Below are 19,450 nucleotides of genomic sequence, written 5' to 3'. Positions count from 1 at the left end.
GCATGAGCTACTACGTCATACTCTTCTAATGCATGTGTGTGTTATGTTTTTAAATCCTCCCAGAGCAAAAATTACATCTTTTATTCGCCAGCTATAGACAAATGTTTCTGTTCCTCCCAAATTCATATGTTGTAATCCTAACCCCCAAAGTGAAGGTATTACCATCAAGGATGTGGGGCTTTGGGGAGATAATTAAGTCATGAGGGTGGGGTCCTCTGGATGGGATTAGTGCCTTTATAAAAGAGACCCCAGAGAAATTCCTTGCTCTTTCCTCCACATGAGGACACAGCAAGAAGACAGCCATCTATTAATCAGAAGTGAGCTCTCATCAGACAGAATGTGCCAGCACCTTGAACTCAAACTACCTAGCCTCCAGGACTGTGAGAAATTAACGTTTTTTTTTTAAATTTTGCTCCTTACTTTGGGTTTAATTTGTTCTTTTCTTCTTCTTTTTTGAATAATAGAAACACGATGGCTAACAAACACATGAAAAAATGCTCAACATCACTCATAATCAGAGAAATGCAAATCAAAACCACAATGAGATACCATTTCACACCAGTCAAAATGGCTGCTATCCAAAAGTCTACATGCAATAAATGCTGGAAAGGGTGTGGAGAAAAGGGAACCCTTTTACACTGTTGGTGGGAATGCAAACTAGTACAGCCACTATGGAGAACAGTGTGGAGATTCCTCAAAAAACTGGAAATAGAACTGCCATATGATCCAGCAATCGCACTCCTGGGCATACACACTGAGGAAACCAGAATTGAAAGAGACACATGTACTCCAATGTTCATCGCTGCACTGTTTATAATAGCCAGGACATGGAAGCAACCTAGATGTCCATCTGCAGATGAATGGATAAGAAAGCTTTGGTACATATACACAATGGAGTATTACTCAGCCATTAAAAAGAATGCATTGAATCAGTTCTAATAAGGTGGATGAAATTGGAGCCTATTATACAAAGTGAAGTAAGCCAGAAAGAAAAACATCAATACAGTATCAGTTCAGTTCAGTTCAGTCCCTCAGTCGTGTCCGACTCTCCGCGACCCCATGAATCACAGCACGCCAGGCCTCCCTGTCCATCACCAACTCCCGGAGTACACTCAAACTCATGTCCACAGAGTCGGTGATGCCATCCAGCCATCTCATTCTCCGTCGTCCCCTTCTCCTCCCGCCCCCAACCTTTCCCAGCATCAGAGTCTTTTCCAATGAGTCAACTCGTCGCATGAGGTGGCCAAAGTATTGGAGTTTCAGCTTTAGCATCAGTTTTCCACGACCAAGGTAAGAGAAACCCAAATAAGACGGTAGGTATTGCTAGGGGGCACCAGAGGGCAGACAAACTGAAGTCATAATCACAGGAAACTAGCTGATCTAATCACATGGACCACAGCCAAATGTGGTCCCCTGGAGAAGGGAATGGCAAACCACTTCAGTATACTTGCCTTGAGAACCCCATGAACAGTAACAAAGGGCAAAATGATAGGATACTGAATGAGGAATTCCCCAGGTCGGTAGGTGCCCAGTATGCTACTGGAGCTCAGTGGAGAAATAACTATAGAAGGAATAAAGGGATGGAGCAAAAGCAAAACCAATACCCAGTTGTGGATGTGACCAATGATAGAAACAAGGTCCGGTGCTGTAAAGAGCAATATTGCATAGGAACCTGGAATGTTAGGTCCATGAATCAAGGCAAATTGGAAGTGGTCAAACAGGAGATGGCAAGAGTGAACGTCGACATTCTAGGAATCAGTGAATTAAAATGGACTGGAATGGGTGAATTTAACTCGGATGACCATTATATCTACTACTGTGGGCAGGAATCCCTTAGAAGAAATGGAGTAGCCATCATGGTCAACAAAAGAGTCCGAAATGCAGTACTTGGATGCAATCTTAAAAATGACAGGATGATTTCTGTTCGTTTCCAAGGCAAACCATTCAATATTACAGTAATCCAGGCCTATGCCCCAACCAGTAATGCTGAAGAAGCCGAAGTTAATCGGTTCTATGAAGACCTACAAGACCTTTTAGAACGAACACCCAAAAAAGATGTCCTTTTCATTCTAGGGGACTGGAATGCAAAAGTAGGAAGTCAAGAAACACCTGGAGTAACTGGCAAATTTGGCCTTGGAGCACGGAATGAAGCAGGGCAAAGGCTAATAGAGTTTTGTCAAGAGAATGCACTGGTCATAGCAAACACCCTCTTCCAACAACACAAGAGAAGACTCTACACATGGACATCACCAGATGGTCAACACCGAAATCAGATTGATTATATTCTTTGCAACCAAAGATGGAGGAGCTGTATACAGTTAGCGAAAACAAGACCAGGAGCTGACTGTGGCTCAGATCATGAACTCCTTATTGCGAAGTTCAGACTTAAATTGAAGAAAGTCGGGAAAACCACTAGACCATTCAGATATGACCTCAATCAAATCCCTTATGATTATGCAGTGGAAGTGAGAAATAGATTTAAGGGACTAGATCTGATTGATAGAGTGCCTGATGAACTCTGGACGGAGGTTCGTGACATTGTACAGGAGACAGGGACCAAGACCATCCCCACGGAAAAGAAATGCACAAGAGCGAAATGGCTGTCTGAGGAGGCCTTACAAATAGCTGTAAAAAGAAGAGAGGCGAAAAGCAAAGGAGAAAAGGAAAGATATAAGCATCTGAATGCAGAGTTCCAAAGAATAGCAAGGAGAGATAAGAAAGCCTTCCTCAGTGATCAATGCAAAGAAATAGAGGAAAACAACAGAATAGGAAAAACAAGAGACCTCTTCAAGAAAATTAGAGATTCCAAGGGAACATTTCATGCAAAGATGGGCTCGATAAAGGACAGAAATGGTATGGACCTAACAGAAGCAGAAGATATTAAGAAGAGGTGGCAGGAATACACAGAAGAACTGTACAAAAAAGATCTTCACGACCAAGATAGTCACGATAATGTGATCACTGACCTAGAGCCAGACATCTTGGAATGTGAAGTCAAGTGGGCCTTAGAAAGCATCAATACAGTATACTAACGCATATATATGGAATTTAGAAAGATGGTAACCTTAACCCTGTATACGAGACTGCAAAAGAGACATAGGCATATAGAACAGTCTTTGGGACTCTGTGGGAGAGGGTGAAGGTGGGATGATTGGGGAGAACGGCATTGTAGCATGTATATTATCATATGTGAAATGAATCACCAGTCCAGGTTTGATGCATGATACAGGATGCTTGGGGCTGGTGCACGAGGATGACCTGGAGGGAGGATATGGGGAAGAGGGAGGTGGGAGGGGGGTTCAAGAAAGGGAACACATGTACACCCGGGGCGGATTCGTGTCAATGTATGGAAAACCAACCAATATATTAATGTAAGGTAATTTGCCTCCAATAAAATAAATTTTTAAAAAATAATAATAATAGCAAAAACAAAAAACAAAACAAAAGAATGTGTTCCAATATCAAGTGGCAAAGTTCAACAATGCAAAACCGAAATTACTTTTGCACCAATCTAATAATTTTACACATCGTAATGCATATGTTTCAGTGTTCCCCTCTCAATTCTTCTCACCTTCTCCTTCCCTGCCTATATCCCCAGCCCGCCATAATGCTTGTTTTTTAAACCATCTGGTCTGTGGTAGTTGGTCATGGCAGCCTGAACAGACAAGACACCAGGGCTTACTCTGTTTTCCTGCACTCACTAAGCACTCGTGTGCAAGTTAAGCACTTCCTGAGGCTGTTGATGGCAATAACTGACCGCTGCTGTTAAGAAAGGATTAAATTAAGGCGTGAGAGGAGCCCATATTTCACCAGGAGCTCTTTAGCAGTCTGCATTGCTGAAACGCTCCCTCTTTCCACCAGACTAGATCCCCAGATGTCCCCCTTTCTGCTGTATCGTTGCCACGATGGGAATTCGGATTTCTCAGTGGAGCCATGACAGACAAGAGGAAGAAGACGCAGGTCCTGATGACCACACTTTACCATCATAGCGCTCTCTCACAAGTCATGGATGAGGGTGGACCTCCTCTAACTCTTGAGCTCCATCACAGGGGACATCTTCCCTAAGTGCTAAATGGAGGAGTTTCTGACCACATGACCATCTAATCTCAATTCTCTTGTTCATGAACTTAAAGCCTGATAGTCTGTACTATCTAAAACATGAACCCAGAACAGAATGGAAACATAATAGGGGAACCACCAATCCAGGTAATAAAATGAGTTGAAGACATAGAAAGACTTAGAGGAATTTGGGAAAATGGACTGATGCTGGTTCCTTGGGAAATGATGGAATCCCATGGGCATAAAACCAGTGATGGTGTGGGAGAATCAGAGGAAAGCCCCCAAGAGGATGCTAGTGGGGGATGGATAGTTAGGTAGATTGGGTAGAAAGCTCAATTGAGAACAAAATTTGGGGAATGGCTGGATTAACCTTCTGAGAGGGGATGCTGGGCTGTTGCATAAACACAGGTACAGTATTTGATTTTCATTTTGAATACTTGGATAAACCAAGAAACTGAGAGAAGCCCCTGAGAAGTTTTATAACAGTACTATTTTATAGGGCTTCCCTGGCAGTCCAGTGATTAAGACTTTGCCTTCCAATGCAGGGAGTGCAGGTTCGATTCCTGGTAGGGCAGCTAAGATCCCACATGCCTCATGGCCAAAAAATCAAAACATGAAACAGAATAATATTGTAACAAATTCAGTGAAGACTTTGAAAATGGTCCACATTGGAAAAACCTTTAAAAAAAAGTGTAATAATTTATGAAACGAGGTTTTAATTTTGTAATATTGAAGTAAGAACAAGCATTTGTTCTACAATCAGATATTATCCATCAGGTATTCAGACATGGCACTTACTGCAGTGGATGATTTTAGCATCCGGTTGTCATATGTATAAGCTTTGTGTCAGTGAGGATGTTTTGAAGCCTAAGAGTAGTTCAAACAGAACTCCTCTTGTCTTAATTAGCTAGGGCTGCCATAACAAAATTACATAGGCCAGAGGTTTAAACAACAGACATTCATTTGTCACAGTTGTAGAGCCTGGGAAGTCTAAGATCAAAGTGTAGGCAGGACTTCCTTGGTGGCCCAGTGGTTAAGAATTTGACTACCAATGCAGGGGACGCCAGTTTCACCCGGTCTGGGAAGATTCCACGCTACAGAGCAGGTAAGCTCGTACGCCACAACTACTGGGCCCATGCTCTAGAGCCCACAAACTGCAACTGCTGAGCCTGCATGTCCTTCAAGTCCATGCTCTGCAATGCAAGGAGAAGCCCATACGCCGCAACTAGAGAAAGACCTCATGCAGCAACAAAGACCCAGGGCACCCAAAAAACAAGCACAGGCAGATTTGGTTGTTGGTGAGGGCTCTGTTACTGGCTTCAGAGGGCCCTGCCTCCCTGTCCCCACTTAGCAGAGATCTCTGTCTTTCTCCTTCTGTGTCTGTCTCCTCTTTTCCTGTATGGTCACCAATCCCATCATGAGAGCCCCATCCTCATGACCTAATTAGCTCCCTAGAGCCCCACCGTCCAAATGCCATCACACTGGGGGTTAGAGCTTCATACATACATTTTGGAAGGGACATGATTCAGTCCATGGCCCATCCTGTGCCAGGTGACCTCTGCAGGGCACTGGAGAGCACATTCTGTCCCAAAAGAGGGAGCAGCCCCAGCAGCACATCTACCAGAAGGCCAGGCTAGCTCTGGTTTACTCTGAACCATAAATCTCCCCATCACCTTGAGATTTAAAAGGAGCATCCCTGGAGGTCTCCAATCAGGGCAATTGGAAGAAACTTCCTACCTAAGCTCAGGCAGAGCCCCTTTGAAGAACCGCAGGCTTATCCATCACATTCCTAAGTCCCCTCTCCAAGGGAGAGGCAGCTGGGGATGGTAGTCCTTTATTGGCTGTTGTTGTTTAGTTGTTGTGTCCAACTCTTTTGCAACCCCATGGACTGTCCATGGAATTTCCCAGGCAAGAGGTTGCCATTTCCTTCTCCAGAGGATCTTCCCCACCCAGGCATTAAATGTGAATCTCCTGCTTGGCAGGCAAATTCTTTACCACTGAGTCACCTGGGAAACCCATCCAGAGGCCCACATGATTTTCCAGACAAGAACCTAGAAAGGTGACAGTGGCCAGGCTACAGAGCCAAGAGATAAAGTCCAACACTCTGCTTTATCAGATTGGTTCCAATCCACCCCTAAATCTTCATTCCCCCACAGGCAATCTGGTACTCATGAACTTTGGGTTCAAAGGTAATTATGATGATCAAAATCCTCCCCAGGTTTCCACATGGAATAACTAAGGAAACAAGGCAACCTTTCCATGAGATTAGGAAACCATGTGCCCCCTTCCTTTCTGAAACTTCCAGAATGGTCATCGTAAATTCCATTCAACTTCCAAGCCAGGAGAAAAACAAAACAAACAAAGAAAAAAACCCTCTGTGTCAAGCCGGGTAGCCCATCTGGTTAGACACCCTCCTCTGTTTTGAATGGGAATTTCTCTCATTACAAAATCCACCCATTCACTTAGTTCTACCCTCTGAGACCACACAGAACTATGCCCACCCTTTCCCACCTGGCACTGGTGTCCTGTCAGACACCAGAAGGGAAACTTCATTCCCCAGCAACCCTTCTCTGCCCAAGACATGATGCACTTCCAGGCCTCCCAGGCCTTCTAGGGACCTTGCCCCAGAGTCCCCACCAGCCTGGCTCTCACCTCCAGACCCTCTGCCATTACCTAAAAATTCTCATTCAGCCAAGTAGTTGTAACACCATAGCTCAGCTTTCCTGTTTCGCTGAAAGTGTTTCGCTGAAACACTTTCCAAAAATTCTGGAAATTTGTTATGGTCATGGCTGCCAAGCCCACAAAACCCAGATCCCAATCTCTCACTGAGCAGCCCAAGAACATGTGCAAAAAAAAAAAAAAAAACACCCTTTGGCTGGACATCATCTCTTGGTCCCTGGGATGAATCATAAGTTTCTTTCATTGTTGCTCTTGGCTGCTCCCCCCAGGTCAAAGTTGATGGTTGATGAGACAGATACCACCCCTAGTGATACCCTCTGCTCCGAGCATGGAAATCTGAGGGCAAAGGCAGCACTGACTATCCCAGCACAGGGTCCAAGTGATTAGACTCATTGACAGAAGGTGACACAAGACCAGGGATCCTCCTGAAGGGTCAGAAGGTGACACAAAACCAGGGATCCTCCTGAAGGGTCATCTGCAAGGGTTCAGCCTCCCTTTTCCTGCCCCAGAGTTAAGGGCAGGAATTAAGAGTTAAGTCAAGGGCTCCACTCGGCACTCCAAGTCAGCTCTGTGTTGTCAGAAGACTTTCTTTGATTAACCCCACACACACTCCCCACCAGGATCTCCAGGCATCACCCTCACTTCCTCTGTCTGCATCTCCGCTGGATCACCACAGCACTGCGTGTCAACTTCACTGGCACCATCACAGTCCCTGCTGCATTCTGCCATGAGACAGGACTCTGCCTCTGTGTTCCTGCCTTGTCCCCTAGACTGGGACCTCCTGGAGGGGAGCCCCTGGGTCTTATTTATCAGTGTCTCCGATCCTAGCATGGAATTTGACACAAAGTAGGCACTCACGTAAGATGAACGATGCCGAAATGAGCTGATGCCGTGGCCTCACTTTGTCAAGCCTTCCATATCTCCACAGAGATAGGTGGTAACTGAGCATCGCTCCCTCTGAGTGGCAGTCAGGAGAGACCACCATGGCCTCCGTGCCTGTGTTCCACCATCTCCATCACAGTGGGATGACCTGTGTGTGAGCTGGGCTGCTCAAAGCATGGGATCCTCCACCTGATCCCTTCCTGAGTCCATGAGCTCTGCTTCTTCCTGGTTAGAGAACATGGTCCAAAATCCAGCCCATCACCAGGCTGTTCTATAAGCAGAAACTGGGGAGTGGGGAGAAGAGCCCGGCTGGCCTGAGACAAATTCATCCCACCCCCAGGATCACAGAGAGGAAGCAGGTTGAGCACAACCCTGATTAACCTCAGCATTGAAGTGTCTTGTAACTATTTCCATCATATCCCAGGACAGGGGAACCAGCCTGCTCCATACAAACCACAGCACAGAGCTCCAGGGAGGCCCAGTGTAATGCACAGTGTCAACACAATGAGTCAGGACAAGGCAGAAGCCTCTTAAAAGTGGCTAGGTCTCTGCTTCAGGACTTGGAGATTTCCCACCCTCACATAGCCCCTGCCAACTCATCCAAGATGACATGAGCAATGTTGCTCAGGATCATGCCTGGTCAGAAAGACCAGCCAGCTTCCTCCTTTGTGGTTTCCATAGTAATAGGGTGGTGTTTGGACTCCTGACCGTGGGAATGAAGAGCAGAGGTTCCCACTCCCCATTTCCATCTGCTGTCACCTCCTGCTCACTTCCTTAAAGGCCAGGGTGGCAAAGGATGCTCTTACCTGCTAAGATGAAGATGCCCACGAGAATCAGGAAGACCAGCAGATAAAGCCCGAGGACTGCATGCTTCAGGGCCGACAGGGAGCCCAGCTGGGTACAGCAGCCACCTGCTCGTCCTTTGTGGCATGGACCTAACAATAAGGGTAGGAAAAAGAGGGGAAAAGACATTTGAAAATTCCCAAAGCCACTTTGCTCCTTTGGTCTCATCTCTCCCTGATGCGTGTGGATGTTCACGCGGTAGCGCTCCCCACGCACACTTTCTGCACATCTGTAATGAGGGTGGAGTGGCAGGGAGCGTCTCAGAACTGTGATAAGCTTTTCAGCTTCTCTCTCTCCTCCCAACCTCTGCTCATCAACAAGCCAGAAGGCATCCCAACAGTTCACATGGCCACACAAACCCACCCTCCTGGAGCCAGTGCAAGTAGCAGAGAAAGCTAGGATAGGCTGCCCTTTACAAAATGCTATTGTCCCACATGATCAGGAGAAGATGGAGAGCATTTTAAAAAGAGGTTGCAAACTCCAGCTTCTAATAGTGGCTGGGAAGGGAGGTGGTCCAGGTGGGCCTGGGGAACCCAACACTGCATGCCCCATCTGGAAGCGGTTGCTATGTCGGAACGAGGGCCAGGTGTTGACGGGTCCAAAAATTTCAAGACAAGCCAGAAATGATTTAGAGAAATCTCCCTTTTTTATGTGTTGACAACTAATTAGGGGGGTAAAAAAAGACAAAGGAAAAAGAAAACCACCAGGGAGTGTAAACTAAATAAAACACATTTATACAGCAGAGCTGACCACCAGTTTACAACCTTGGGTTTAGATTTACAGGAAAACATAGTACAGAACTTCGTCCTGTGAAACTATTCAAGGCTCACCAGGTTCTGGTCAAAATGGAACAGCAAAATACCAGAGTTCTAATGGACCTTTGGGCTTCCCAGGAGGCACTACTAAAGACGCCCGCCAACTCAGGGATGCAAAAGACGCGGGTTTGATCCCTGGGTCGGGAAGATCCCCTGGAGGAAGAAATGGCACCCCACTCTGGTATTCTTGCCTGAAATATCCCGTGGACAGAGGAGTCTGGCCGGCTACAGTCCATGGAGTCGGACACGACTGAGTGTCTGAGCACAATGGACCCCATGGATTGTCTAGTTCAACCCCTTCAGTTGATAGATAAAGGTTGTCAAATGTAAGGGACAGACTCTGGGGTGAGGACGCCAGGTCCTGACTCCAGGCCATCTTTCCACTAGAATTCTTCAAGCCTCCTTCAGATGACTGCTACAGAGGCCAGCAAGTTCACCCATCTCCACCTACTCGGTTGACTGACAATGGAAAGGAGGAGATGCCATCTGCCCTGACTCCCAGCATGGCAGATGAGAAATGATGGAGGGCTTTTTTTTTCATAACGTACCCATATTATGTTCAATCTCCTCCCCCTGCAAGGGAGAGTATTGCCAACTGGAGAACTGTTCATTGCACAGGGAGGCTGATGTGGGAGCCAGAAAAGGTTGACAACAGACGCTGAAATAACTGGTATTCAGAAAACATTTGTAGAGATGCTGTGATAGGACTCCCTAGCAGTCCAGTGGTAAAGACTCCATGCTACAAAGGCAGGGGACACAGGTTCAATCCCTGGTCAGGGAACTAGGATCCCACATGTCATGCTGCTGCTGCTGCTGCTGCTAAGTCACTTCAGTCGTGTCCGACTCTGTGTGATCCCATAGACGGAAGCCCACCAGGCTCCCCCATCCCTGGGATTCTCCAGGCAAGAACACTGGAGTGGGTTGCCATTTCCTTCTCCACATGTCATGAGGCACAGCCAAAAGATATCCAATTTTTTTAATTAAAAAAAAAGATGCTGAGATGTTTGTGATCCTTGGCACCTTGGGGTTCACCAGGGTTCAGGGGCTCCTTATTACCTATCAGGTAACATTGCCATCCCATGGATGGAGGAGCCTGGTAGGCTGCAATCCATGGGGTCGCTAAGAGTCGGACACAACTGAGCGACTTCACTTTCCCTTTTCACTTTTCTGCATTGGAGAAGGAAATGGCAGCCCACTCCAGTGTTCTTGCCTGGAGAATCCCAGGGATGGGGGAGCCTGGTGGGCTGCCATCTATGGGGTCACACAGAGTCGGACACGACTAAAGCGACTTAGCAGCAGCAGCAGCAGCAGCATTGCCATAGCTCACCAGAGGTATTGTTCAGCGAGGAACATTTTCCCACTCATTTATTCCATTTTATTGAACATACTGTTGCTAAAACAGCTAAGTAGAACTCTTACATAATATTTCCATAAAACATCGGGTACGACTTGGAACAAGTTGTCGAGAAATACAAATTCAATTACAATTTTCATCAACCCTCAAATGTTAGCAAATTTTTAAGAGTTAACCTGATTTTCCACTAAGTCTTGCACAAAGTACATCTTTCTAATGTACCCTAAATCTTCTTTTCCAGAATGTTCTATCTCTTCCCACACAGTATGATCTATAACCTGTTTTGCTCCTAAATATGCAAGCTTCTTGTAGCATTTTGTCGTTTTTGTTTGTTTCTCATGAGAACAGCTGGCTGGCCAGTTGCAACTCAGTAGAGAAAAGTTTATTTCCCTCAGGAGCCTGCGTGGTAGGCATAGCATCGTGTATTACACAACTGTTTGTTTTTTTTTTTAATTTAAAGCCTTTATTAAACTTGTTGCAATATTGCTTCTGTTGTTTATGTTTTGGTTTCTTGGTCCCAAGGAGTGTGGGATCTTAGCTCCCAGACCAGGGATCGAACCCACAGCCTGTGCATCGGAAGGCACAGTCTTAACCACTGAACTGCCAGGGAAGTCCCTAAGTATTAGTATCAGCTCTCCTGCTCTAAGCCCTGCTTCCTCTTGAGATGATGATGAGAAGGATGGTAGCCTAGCTATCGAGAGGGACCAGAAGATACCCAGGCTGAAACGCCATTATCCTTATGTTTATCCCAGATTCACCTTGGGCTTCTTCATTCGTTGGCTTTGTTTGACCCCTTCCTATTTCTCTTGAAGGTTTAATTAAGTTTAACCATATTCTGTTAACTGTTCCAGTTTCATTGGACAATTATATGTTCATTATAAAAAGAATCTATTCTCTCAAAAAGATGCTGATATAATTTTTTTTTTGCACATAACTTTTTTACTAAGGCACAGTTCAGTTCAGTTCAGTTCAATCGCTCAGTCGTGTCCGACTCTCCGTGACCCCATGAATCACAGCACGCCAGGCCTCCCTGTCCATCACCAACTCCCGGAGTACACTCAAACTCATGTCCACAGAGTCGGTGATGCCATCCAGCCATCTCATTCTCACAACACTACATTATTCCTTGCCTGAGCTTGAGGAAGTCCATTGAGTAAGTTGAGCATTAATGAAGTAAAGGATTAAGTGCAAACAATACAGAGTCATGGATTGACTAGTGAGGCTACTTTATGATTTATAAAGCGATGGGTTAGTGCTAATTGCCGGAGAAGGCAATGGCAAGCCACTCCAGTACTCTTGCCTAGAAAATCCCATGGATGGAGGAGCCTGGTAGGCTGCAGTCCGTGGGGTCGCTAGGGGTCAGACACAACTGAGCGATTTCACTTTCACTTTTCACTTTCACACATTGGAGAAGGAAATGGCAACCCACTCCAGTGTTCTTGCCTGGAGAATCCCAGGGACAGGGGAGACTGGTGGGCTTCCGTCTATGGGGTCACACAGAGTCGGACACGACTGAAGTGACTTAGCAGCAGCAGCAGCAGTGCTAATTGCCATTCAATTTGAAATTTTTCAGCTTGAGGAGGGAAACAAAATAATCGGGACCTCTTCCTTCCTCGAGGGATGAAAACATTTTCCTAAACCAGTGAGTTACGAGGGCAAAGCTCCTTTTCTTTTACTCCCACTAATTAGAACATCATCCCTTAATTGTCAAGTCTGTGCTGACTTTCAATGTTGGCAGAATAAGGGGAGGAAAACCACACAGCCAAGAAGACTCCTAACTTGCATCTTGTTTTGCTGTTGCATGTTTGTTTCTAGCTCATTGGAAGAGTGGGTCAAACTGCAATGACACAGTTCCAATTTTTTCCCATCAAAAAAAGAATGGAGAGAATTCCCTGGTGGTCCAGTGGTTAAGACTCCACGCTTCCACTGCAGAGGGCACAGGTTTGATGTCTGGTTAGGGAATTAAGATCCCGCATGATGCAGGTCAAAAAAATCTTTTTTAAATTAAAAAAACAAAAAGAGTAGCTCCCTTCTCCTCTACCTGAGGCTTCAGTCTAATAAGCGCCACTGGTGACAGGTCCCTTTGGTCACAAACACACTCGACACAGAACTTCCTCTGAGTAAGCTCAGTCCTTTTAACAAACTATTACTTTGTACATTACACAAAATCTGTTCTGAACAGAACGAGGGTTTCAAACAGATTTTCCACCAATGGTTAGACAAGCAGAACTCCACTGAATGATTCTGGCAAGATGGCTAGTGAATATGACTGTAAGGGAAAGAAAGAAGGCAATATAGGGTAAAGACGAGTTACTAAGTCTGCCGCAAAACACATTTATTCACTTTTTAATGTAGTATGGCAGCCGGATGTTAACTGAGTAAGCCATTCAAATTATTTAAATTTAATGGAAGACTGAAAACGCTCCGAAACCATGCAATCAGTAATATGTTCCTTTATTTGACTTTTTAAAAAAGTAAAAGAAATGAGCCATCAAGCCATGAAAAGATATGGAGGAAACTTAAGTGCCAATTAGTAAATGTGTGCATGTGTGCAAAGTCATTTCAGTCGTGTCCGACTCTCTGCGACCCCATGGACTGTAGCCTGCCTGGCTCCTCTGTCCATGCAATTCTCCAGGCAAGAATACTAGAGCGGTTTGCCGCTCCAAAGGTTGGGAGTGGGGAGGGATGAATAGGTAGAGCACAGAGGACTTCCAGGGCGGTAAAACCACTCTGTACAATACTATAATGATGGATGCATATCATTGCACATTTGTCTAAACCCACAGAATGCAGAGCGGCAAGAGGGAGCCCTACTGTAAACCATGGACTTTGGATGATAATGTCAATGTAGGTTCATCAGTTCTGACAGGTGTACCTCCCTAGTGGGGGATGTTGACTGTAATGGGGGCTGTGCATGTGTGGGGCAGGGGGCATGCGGGAACTCTCTGTAGTTTCCACTTAATTTTACTGCAAACCTAAAACTGCTCTAAAAGTTAGTCTACTAAAAAATGTAAGGGTTTTAACTTATGGATTGTTGAGATAAAAGCTCTGTTGTTGTTCGGTCACTAAGTTGTGTCCAACTCTGCGATGCCATGGACTGCAGCATGTCAGGCTTCCCTGTCCTTCACTATCTCCCAGAAAAAGAAAAGTGAACATTGCTCAGTTGTGTTTGACTTTTTGCGACCCCATGGAGTATACAGTCCATGGAATTCTCCAGGCCAGAATACTGGAGTGTGTAGCCTTTCCTTTCTCCAGGGGATCTTCCCAACCCAGGGATGGAACCCAGGTCTCCCACATTGCAGGCAGATTCTTCACCAGCTGAGCCACAAGGGAAGCCCAAGAATACTGGAATGGGTAGCCTATCCCTTCTCCAGCAGATCTTCCTGACCCAGGAATCAAACCAGTGTCTCCTGCATTGCAGGTGGATTCTTTACCAACTGAGCTAGTTTGCTCAAATTCATGTCCACTGAGTCAGTAATGCCATCCAACCATGTCATCCTCCATTGCTCCCTTTTCTTCCTGCCCTCAATCTTTCCCAGCATCAGGGTTTTTTCCAATGAGTCAGCTCTTTGCATCTGACAAAACGTGGTTCATAGGAGGAGGGAATGGCAAACCACTCCAGTATTCTTGCCTCCAGAAAGCCCATTAACAGTAAAAACTCTAACAGACTTTTATTAAGAATCCACTGTCCTACTGTGGCAGCCATCTTTCAGGATGGCTCCAGAGGATCCCACCCCTTTGCATAGTCTCTTTCTGCACTCCACAGGGATTGGTTTGTGTGACCAATAGAATATGGCACAGGTGATAGCGTGTCACTTCTGAGATGAGACAAAAGACACTGCTGTTCCCTCCTTGCTTGCTCTTTATCTCTCTTGGAATATTCATTTGGGGGGAAGCCAGCCTCTACGTCATGAATACACTATGGAAAGGCTACATGTTAAGGAACTGAGGCCTTCAGCCAACAGCCACGTGAGTGAGTCTGGAAGTAGGTTCTCCAGCCAAATCAAGACATCAGATGACTACACTCTGGCTGAGATCTCGACAGCAGTCTCATGAGAGACCCAGAGCCAGGAGAACCCAGCTAAGTTGCTCTCAGATTTCTGCCAGATAGGATCATACATATATAAATTAAATATATGGGATTATAAATATGTATATACACATACTTCTGAGCAACATTTTGGATCTGAAAAAAAATATCTTAGATGTCCTTTCACCCCCATGGCTTTCTCAGAAACAGGGTGAGACAAGAAATTTTTGTTGCTTTAGGCTGCTAAGGTTTGGGGTAATTTGTTCCACAGCAGCAGATAACTAACACACTTTGATAGGCAGTGGGAAACACAAAGACAGGAAGCTGCTTGAGGGAAAGATTTTGTCAGCATCATTTATGTCCAACTTTTCAGCTCCTAAACCAGTGCTGGCGTATAGTAGGCATTCAGAAAACATGTGCTGAATGAGAGATAAACATACAATCACTGCCTTTCAGATGCTCACATCTGAGGGGAAGAAGATGTATGAACAGATAACTATTACAGAGGTGGAATAAGGCAGTATAGTGGGGTGATAAGGCACAAGCCAAGTGTGGTGCTGCAGAGGCAATGATTCTTTCTGTGGCAGCAGCTCATCCCAGGGTCTGCCTGGAGGAGGCAGTAACTCAGCAAGGCTTGAAGCCCAGGCCTTTGTAGACGGGCTGAAATTTACTCTTTCTCTCTAGCCTGATTGTCTTATTTGTAGCTATTATAAATTTGAAAACTATGACTTTAAGATGTAGGTTTATAGCAGACAGGAATGGGGGCTTCCCAGGCGGCTCAGTGGCAAAGAATCTACCCACCAAGGCAGGTGACACAGGAGAAGAGGGTTCAATCCCTGGGTTAGAAGATCCCCTGGAGCAGGAAACGGCAACCCACTGCCTGGAGAATCCCATGGACAGTGGAGCCTTGTAGGCTGTGATCCATGGGGTCACAAAGAGTCAGACATGACTGAGTGACTGAGCATACGACTTTAAGAAGAAAACTTTCTTCCTCCACATGAGAACAGTTCTGAGGAACGTACCAGACAAAGCTGTTAGTTATTAAACATAGTTGTTTGGTCACACACAAAACCAGATCAAGAGAGACGAGGACACCACCAAAACAAAACAAAAGCTCTTTCAAGGCCTAGGAGAATCAAGGGGAAGGTTTTTCACCTCTCGATGGTCTCCAGAAAGGAGGGTGTCATCTCAGGAGATCAAGAAGCCAAGAGAAGGAGGCTCAAGAGCCTTAGAGAAGACCGTGGCTTCAAAAGAGCAAAGCGCAACTCAAACATAAGTACCAAGTGACTTGCAGAATGGGTTCTGCATGCCAGGCTGGGAGATGTTGTTTATCTCAGTGGGGAGTCATTCTTCCTGAATGGCTGGAAGTAGTCAGTGGATGCTTTCTCAGCCTCTACACACCGCATCCACATGAAGCCTGCACAACTTTGCTAGAGCTGAGTATTCCTGGGCTATTATTTTCTTTCTCTATTGTCTGTGTGTGTTAGTCACTCAGTCGTGTCTGACTCTTTGAGACCCCATGCACTGTAGCCTGCCAGGCTCCTCTGTCCATGGGGTTTCCCAGGCAAAAATACTGGAGTGGGTTGCCATTCCCTTCTTCAGGGGATCTTCCCAACCCAGGGATCAAACTTGGGTCTCCCGCAGTACAGGCAGATTCTTTACCATCTGAGCCACCAGGGAAGCCCCATTTTTAAAAATTTATTTATTGGCTGTTGTGAGTCTCTGTTGCTGCATGAGGGCTTTCTCTAGTTGCAGCAGATGGGGGCTACTCTGTTGTGGTGTGCGGGATTCTCACTGCAGTGGCTTTTCTTTTTTTGGAACACAGGCTCTAAATGCACTGACTTCAGTAGTTGTGACTCGCGGGCTTAGCTGCTCTGGGGCATGTGGGATCTTTCTGATCAGGGGTTGAACCAGTGACCTTTGCATCGCAAGATGGATTCTTAACCATTGGACCACCAGGGAAGCCCTCACTCCACTTTCTTTAAACTGAAATTTATGTAAGAAGGGAATTTTCTATCATCTTCTTAAGTGGAAAAATTAGTGTCTTCCTGTTACACTATTACTAATGGAAAAAGTAAATGGTATTTATTCCATTAAAATAAATATCTAATCATTAAAACAGCAAATTCACACCCATAGATCACTTTGAATACTGCTGTTTTGCATATAGTCACATTCTGAGAATCACTGATGTTAGTAAAAGTAATTAAATCACAGTTCAGTGAAAGTTGTGGGGGAAAAAATGATGATGTCCTTCACAGAAGATTTCTCTTATTGAGAAGCAAAACAAAACTTTCTTGGATGTTCAAGATAATAATCCAGAAGGTAGAATGTTGAAGATTAAGTGCCACTGAAATAACCATGTCAGAACCTTGCCCTTATCTTTGGTACTAATCTCATTATTCACAATTGTTGATTTCCATCTCTGTCTTCCAAAGATCTCCTGAGACTCACTCATCTCCCTACCCATCAACCAGCACACAGCAGAACCATTGCAATGAGTTTCTTTGCAAGAACAAACACATGTGTAATCCATTTATTTTTGGTGCAAAGACTGGTTCTTAAAGTTACGTATGCAAATAGTTGACACATTTTTGTTGGCTGCAAAACATATTTTTTTGAGCAAAATTTTGGTCCCAAAAAATAAAATATTGGCTTTCCTTATTCACCCATGATTTGGAATTGCTACTTAGTGCTTATAGAGGTGAATTGTGGGAGAAATTCATTGGAACTGAATTGACACTTAATCCTGGCTGAGTAGCATCATCAGGCATGGCTCTTCTCAGACATCCAGAAGCCTGAGCTGTACTCCTGGATGTCCTGATTCCAATTCAATGATGAAATCACATTATCTATGGCAACAGGTACCCAGTTCTGGAGTAAGGCATCTGTCATTATCAAAACAACATGAAGACATATTTTTGGAAAATCAATGAAGTCTCACTATTATCAGAGCTTCATTTAAAAACTTTGATTTCTCTTTAACAGGACACACACAAAAAGGGGTTGCCTAAAACTATTTATTATTCCCTGAGGTTAAAATTGTGAAGCATTCCTTTTAATCATGGGAATAAGAGGACACCCTAAAGAGCTTTTGCTAAAATACTGTCTGCTGAGTGTGGGGAGGTGCTTAGGAGCAAAGGTTAAAGAACAGAAAAGAAAAATGTATTTTTCAGCCCCAAACAGTTGAGCTGAGGAAGAGTCTGGAGATGGTCCCTCGATGTCAGTAGGAGCCCCAGAACCACAGGGCCTTTGTTTCCTGGAGGATGTATTGTATTAGGCAGGTGAGGGTTCCTAACACTCTCAGGGGTACAAGCATGGGTGTGGGTCTCTGAGCAGGCTAATTCAAAGCCTGCCTCTGTTTCATACTGGCTGGGAGAGCCTGAGAAAGCATTCTGAGGCAGCCCTTGCCTAAATTTAGCTTTTCTTTGCAAAACTGATTTTTCAGTTTCTTTTTTTTTTTCTTATAAGATTTTATTTGATGTGGACCATTTTTTTAAGTCTTGATTGAATTTGTTAACAATATTGTTTCTGTTTTATGTTTTGGTTTTTTGGCCATGGGGCATGTGGGATCTTAGTTCCCCCAATCAGGGATTGAACACCTTGCATTGGAAGGCAAAGTCTTAACCACTGGACCTCTAGGGAAGTTCCTGATTTTTCACTTTCTTAACTATAATTGTAAAGCATTTGGGGAGTTATTTTGAATTTATTTGCCTCCCATTTGAAAAAATACTCACAAATTGCATTTGACCAAAAGTGGGTATTATTTGCATTATTGTATGGCAGAAACCAACATTAACATTGTAAATTTTTTAAATATATATATTTAAATTAAAAAATAGGAAAAAAGTGGGTATTAACTTCTTTCCAAAGAACCTGAGTCTAAATAACATTAAAAAAAACACAGAGTGAAATGATTCAATTGACACCTACTTGAGTTTCAGCAACAACAAACAGGTGGCTCAGTGGATAAAGAATCTGCCTGCAACACAGGAGATACAGGTTCGATCCCTGCGTCAGGAAGATCCCCTGGAGGAGGGCACAGCAACCCACTCCAGTATTCTTGCCTGGAGAATCCCATGGACAGAGAAGCCTGGCGGCTACAGTCCACAGATCGCAGAGTCGGACCCGACTGAAGTGACTGAGCACAAGCACACACAACAACAAAAAGCCTTTTTCTTTTGTGTTCTCTGTGGTCCCACAGCGCCTATGCAGCAGGTGGAGATACATTTTTTATGGCTGGGAGGGGCCTTGGCACTCATTTCACCCAAGGATCTTGTTAAACCCACCCAAGGCTGATTTCATCATGCTCACTTGGTTACTCATCACCCGCATTGCTCACTGTAATAGAGGGCCCCAAATGACCTCTGTCTCTGAAGCTGCCGCGGCTTTCTGGCTTTCACGAGGACCTCTGTTTACTTTCCCTCAATAAAGGGAAGAGGAGGGTGTGAGGCAAGGACATGGCAGAGCAGTTTCATCTGACCTGAGTCTGGGAGGGTCCCACACCACCAGTGGGGTCCCGGTGAGCACCCAGCACCACTGGACCACACACCTGAGTCTTCAAGGCAGACAGCCCTGCGAGGGAGAGACACAGGAAACTACAGTATTCCATGTGATCAGATGGGATCCCATTTCTAAGAAAGGGAGAGGGAGGGATGGTGGAGCTAGTTCAATTTAGATGTTATGATGACCCGGGACAGTTTCTCCAAGTACTCCTAGAGATATTTTGTAACTTCCTTGCAATATTTATTATTTTTCTCCGGCCCTATCTGTGTCTCAAGTTACTCT

The 19,450-nt window shown here is 45.0% G+C and overlaps 1 protein-coding gene across 2 annotated transcripts in view; it reads right to left on the bottom strand.

Annotated features, from left to right (window-relative positions):
• The window catches only part of SCARA5 (scavenger receptor class A member 5), a 136,472-nt gene that overhangs the window by 96,408 nt on the left and 20,614 nt on the right, over positions 1-19,450 (bottom strand). For both annotated transcript variants that reach the window (XM_055428089.2, XM_088837831.1), the window contains one exon: positions 8,427-8,555. In XM_055428089.2, the coding sequence (XP_055284064.1) occupies positions 8,427-8,555 (129 nt within the window). The remainder of the gene's footprint in view (positions 1-8,426; positions 8,556-19,450) is intronic.

Source organism: Moschus berezovskii, chromosome 7 (genome assembly GCF_049115385.1).
Source record: "Moschus berezovskii isolate FMDL1 chromosome 7, NW_MosBer_1.0, whole genome shotgun sequence".
NCBI lineage: Eukaryota > Metazoa > Chordata > Mammalia > Artiodactyla > Moschidae > Moschus > Moschus berezovskii.
The sequence above is the reverse complement of the archived record's forward strand: the minus strand, read 5'-3'. Positions and strand labels throughout refer to the sequence as shown.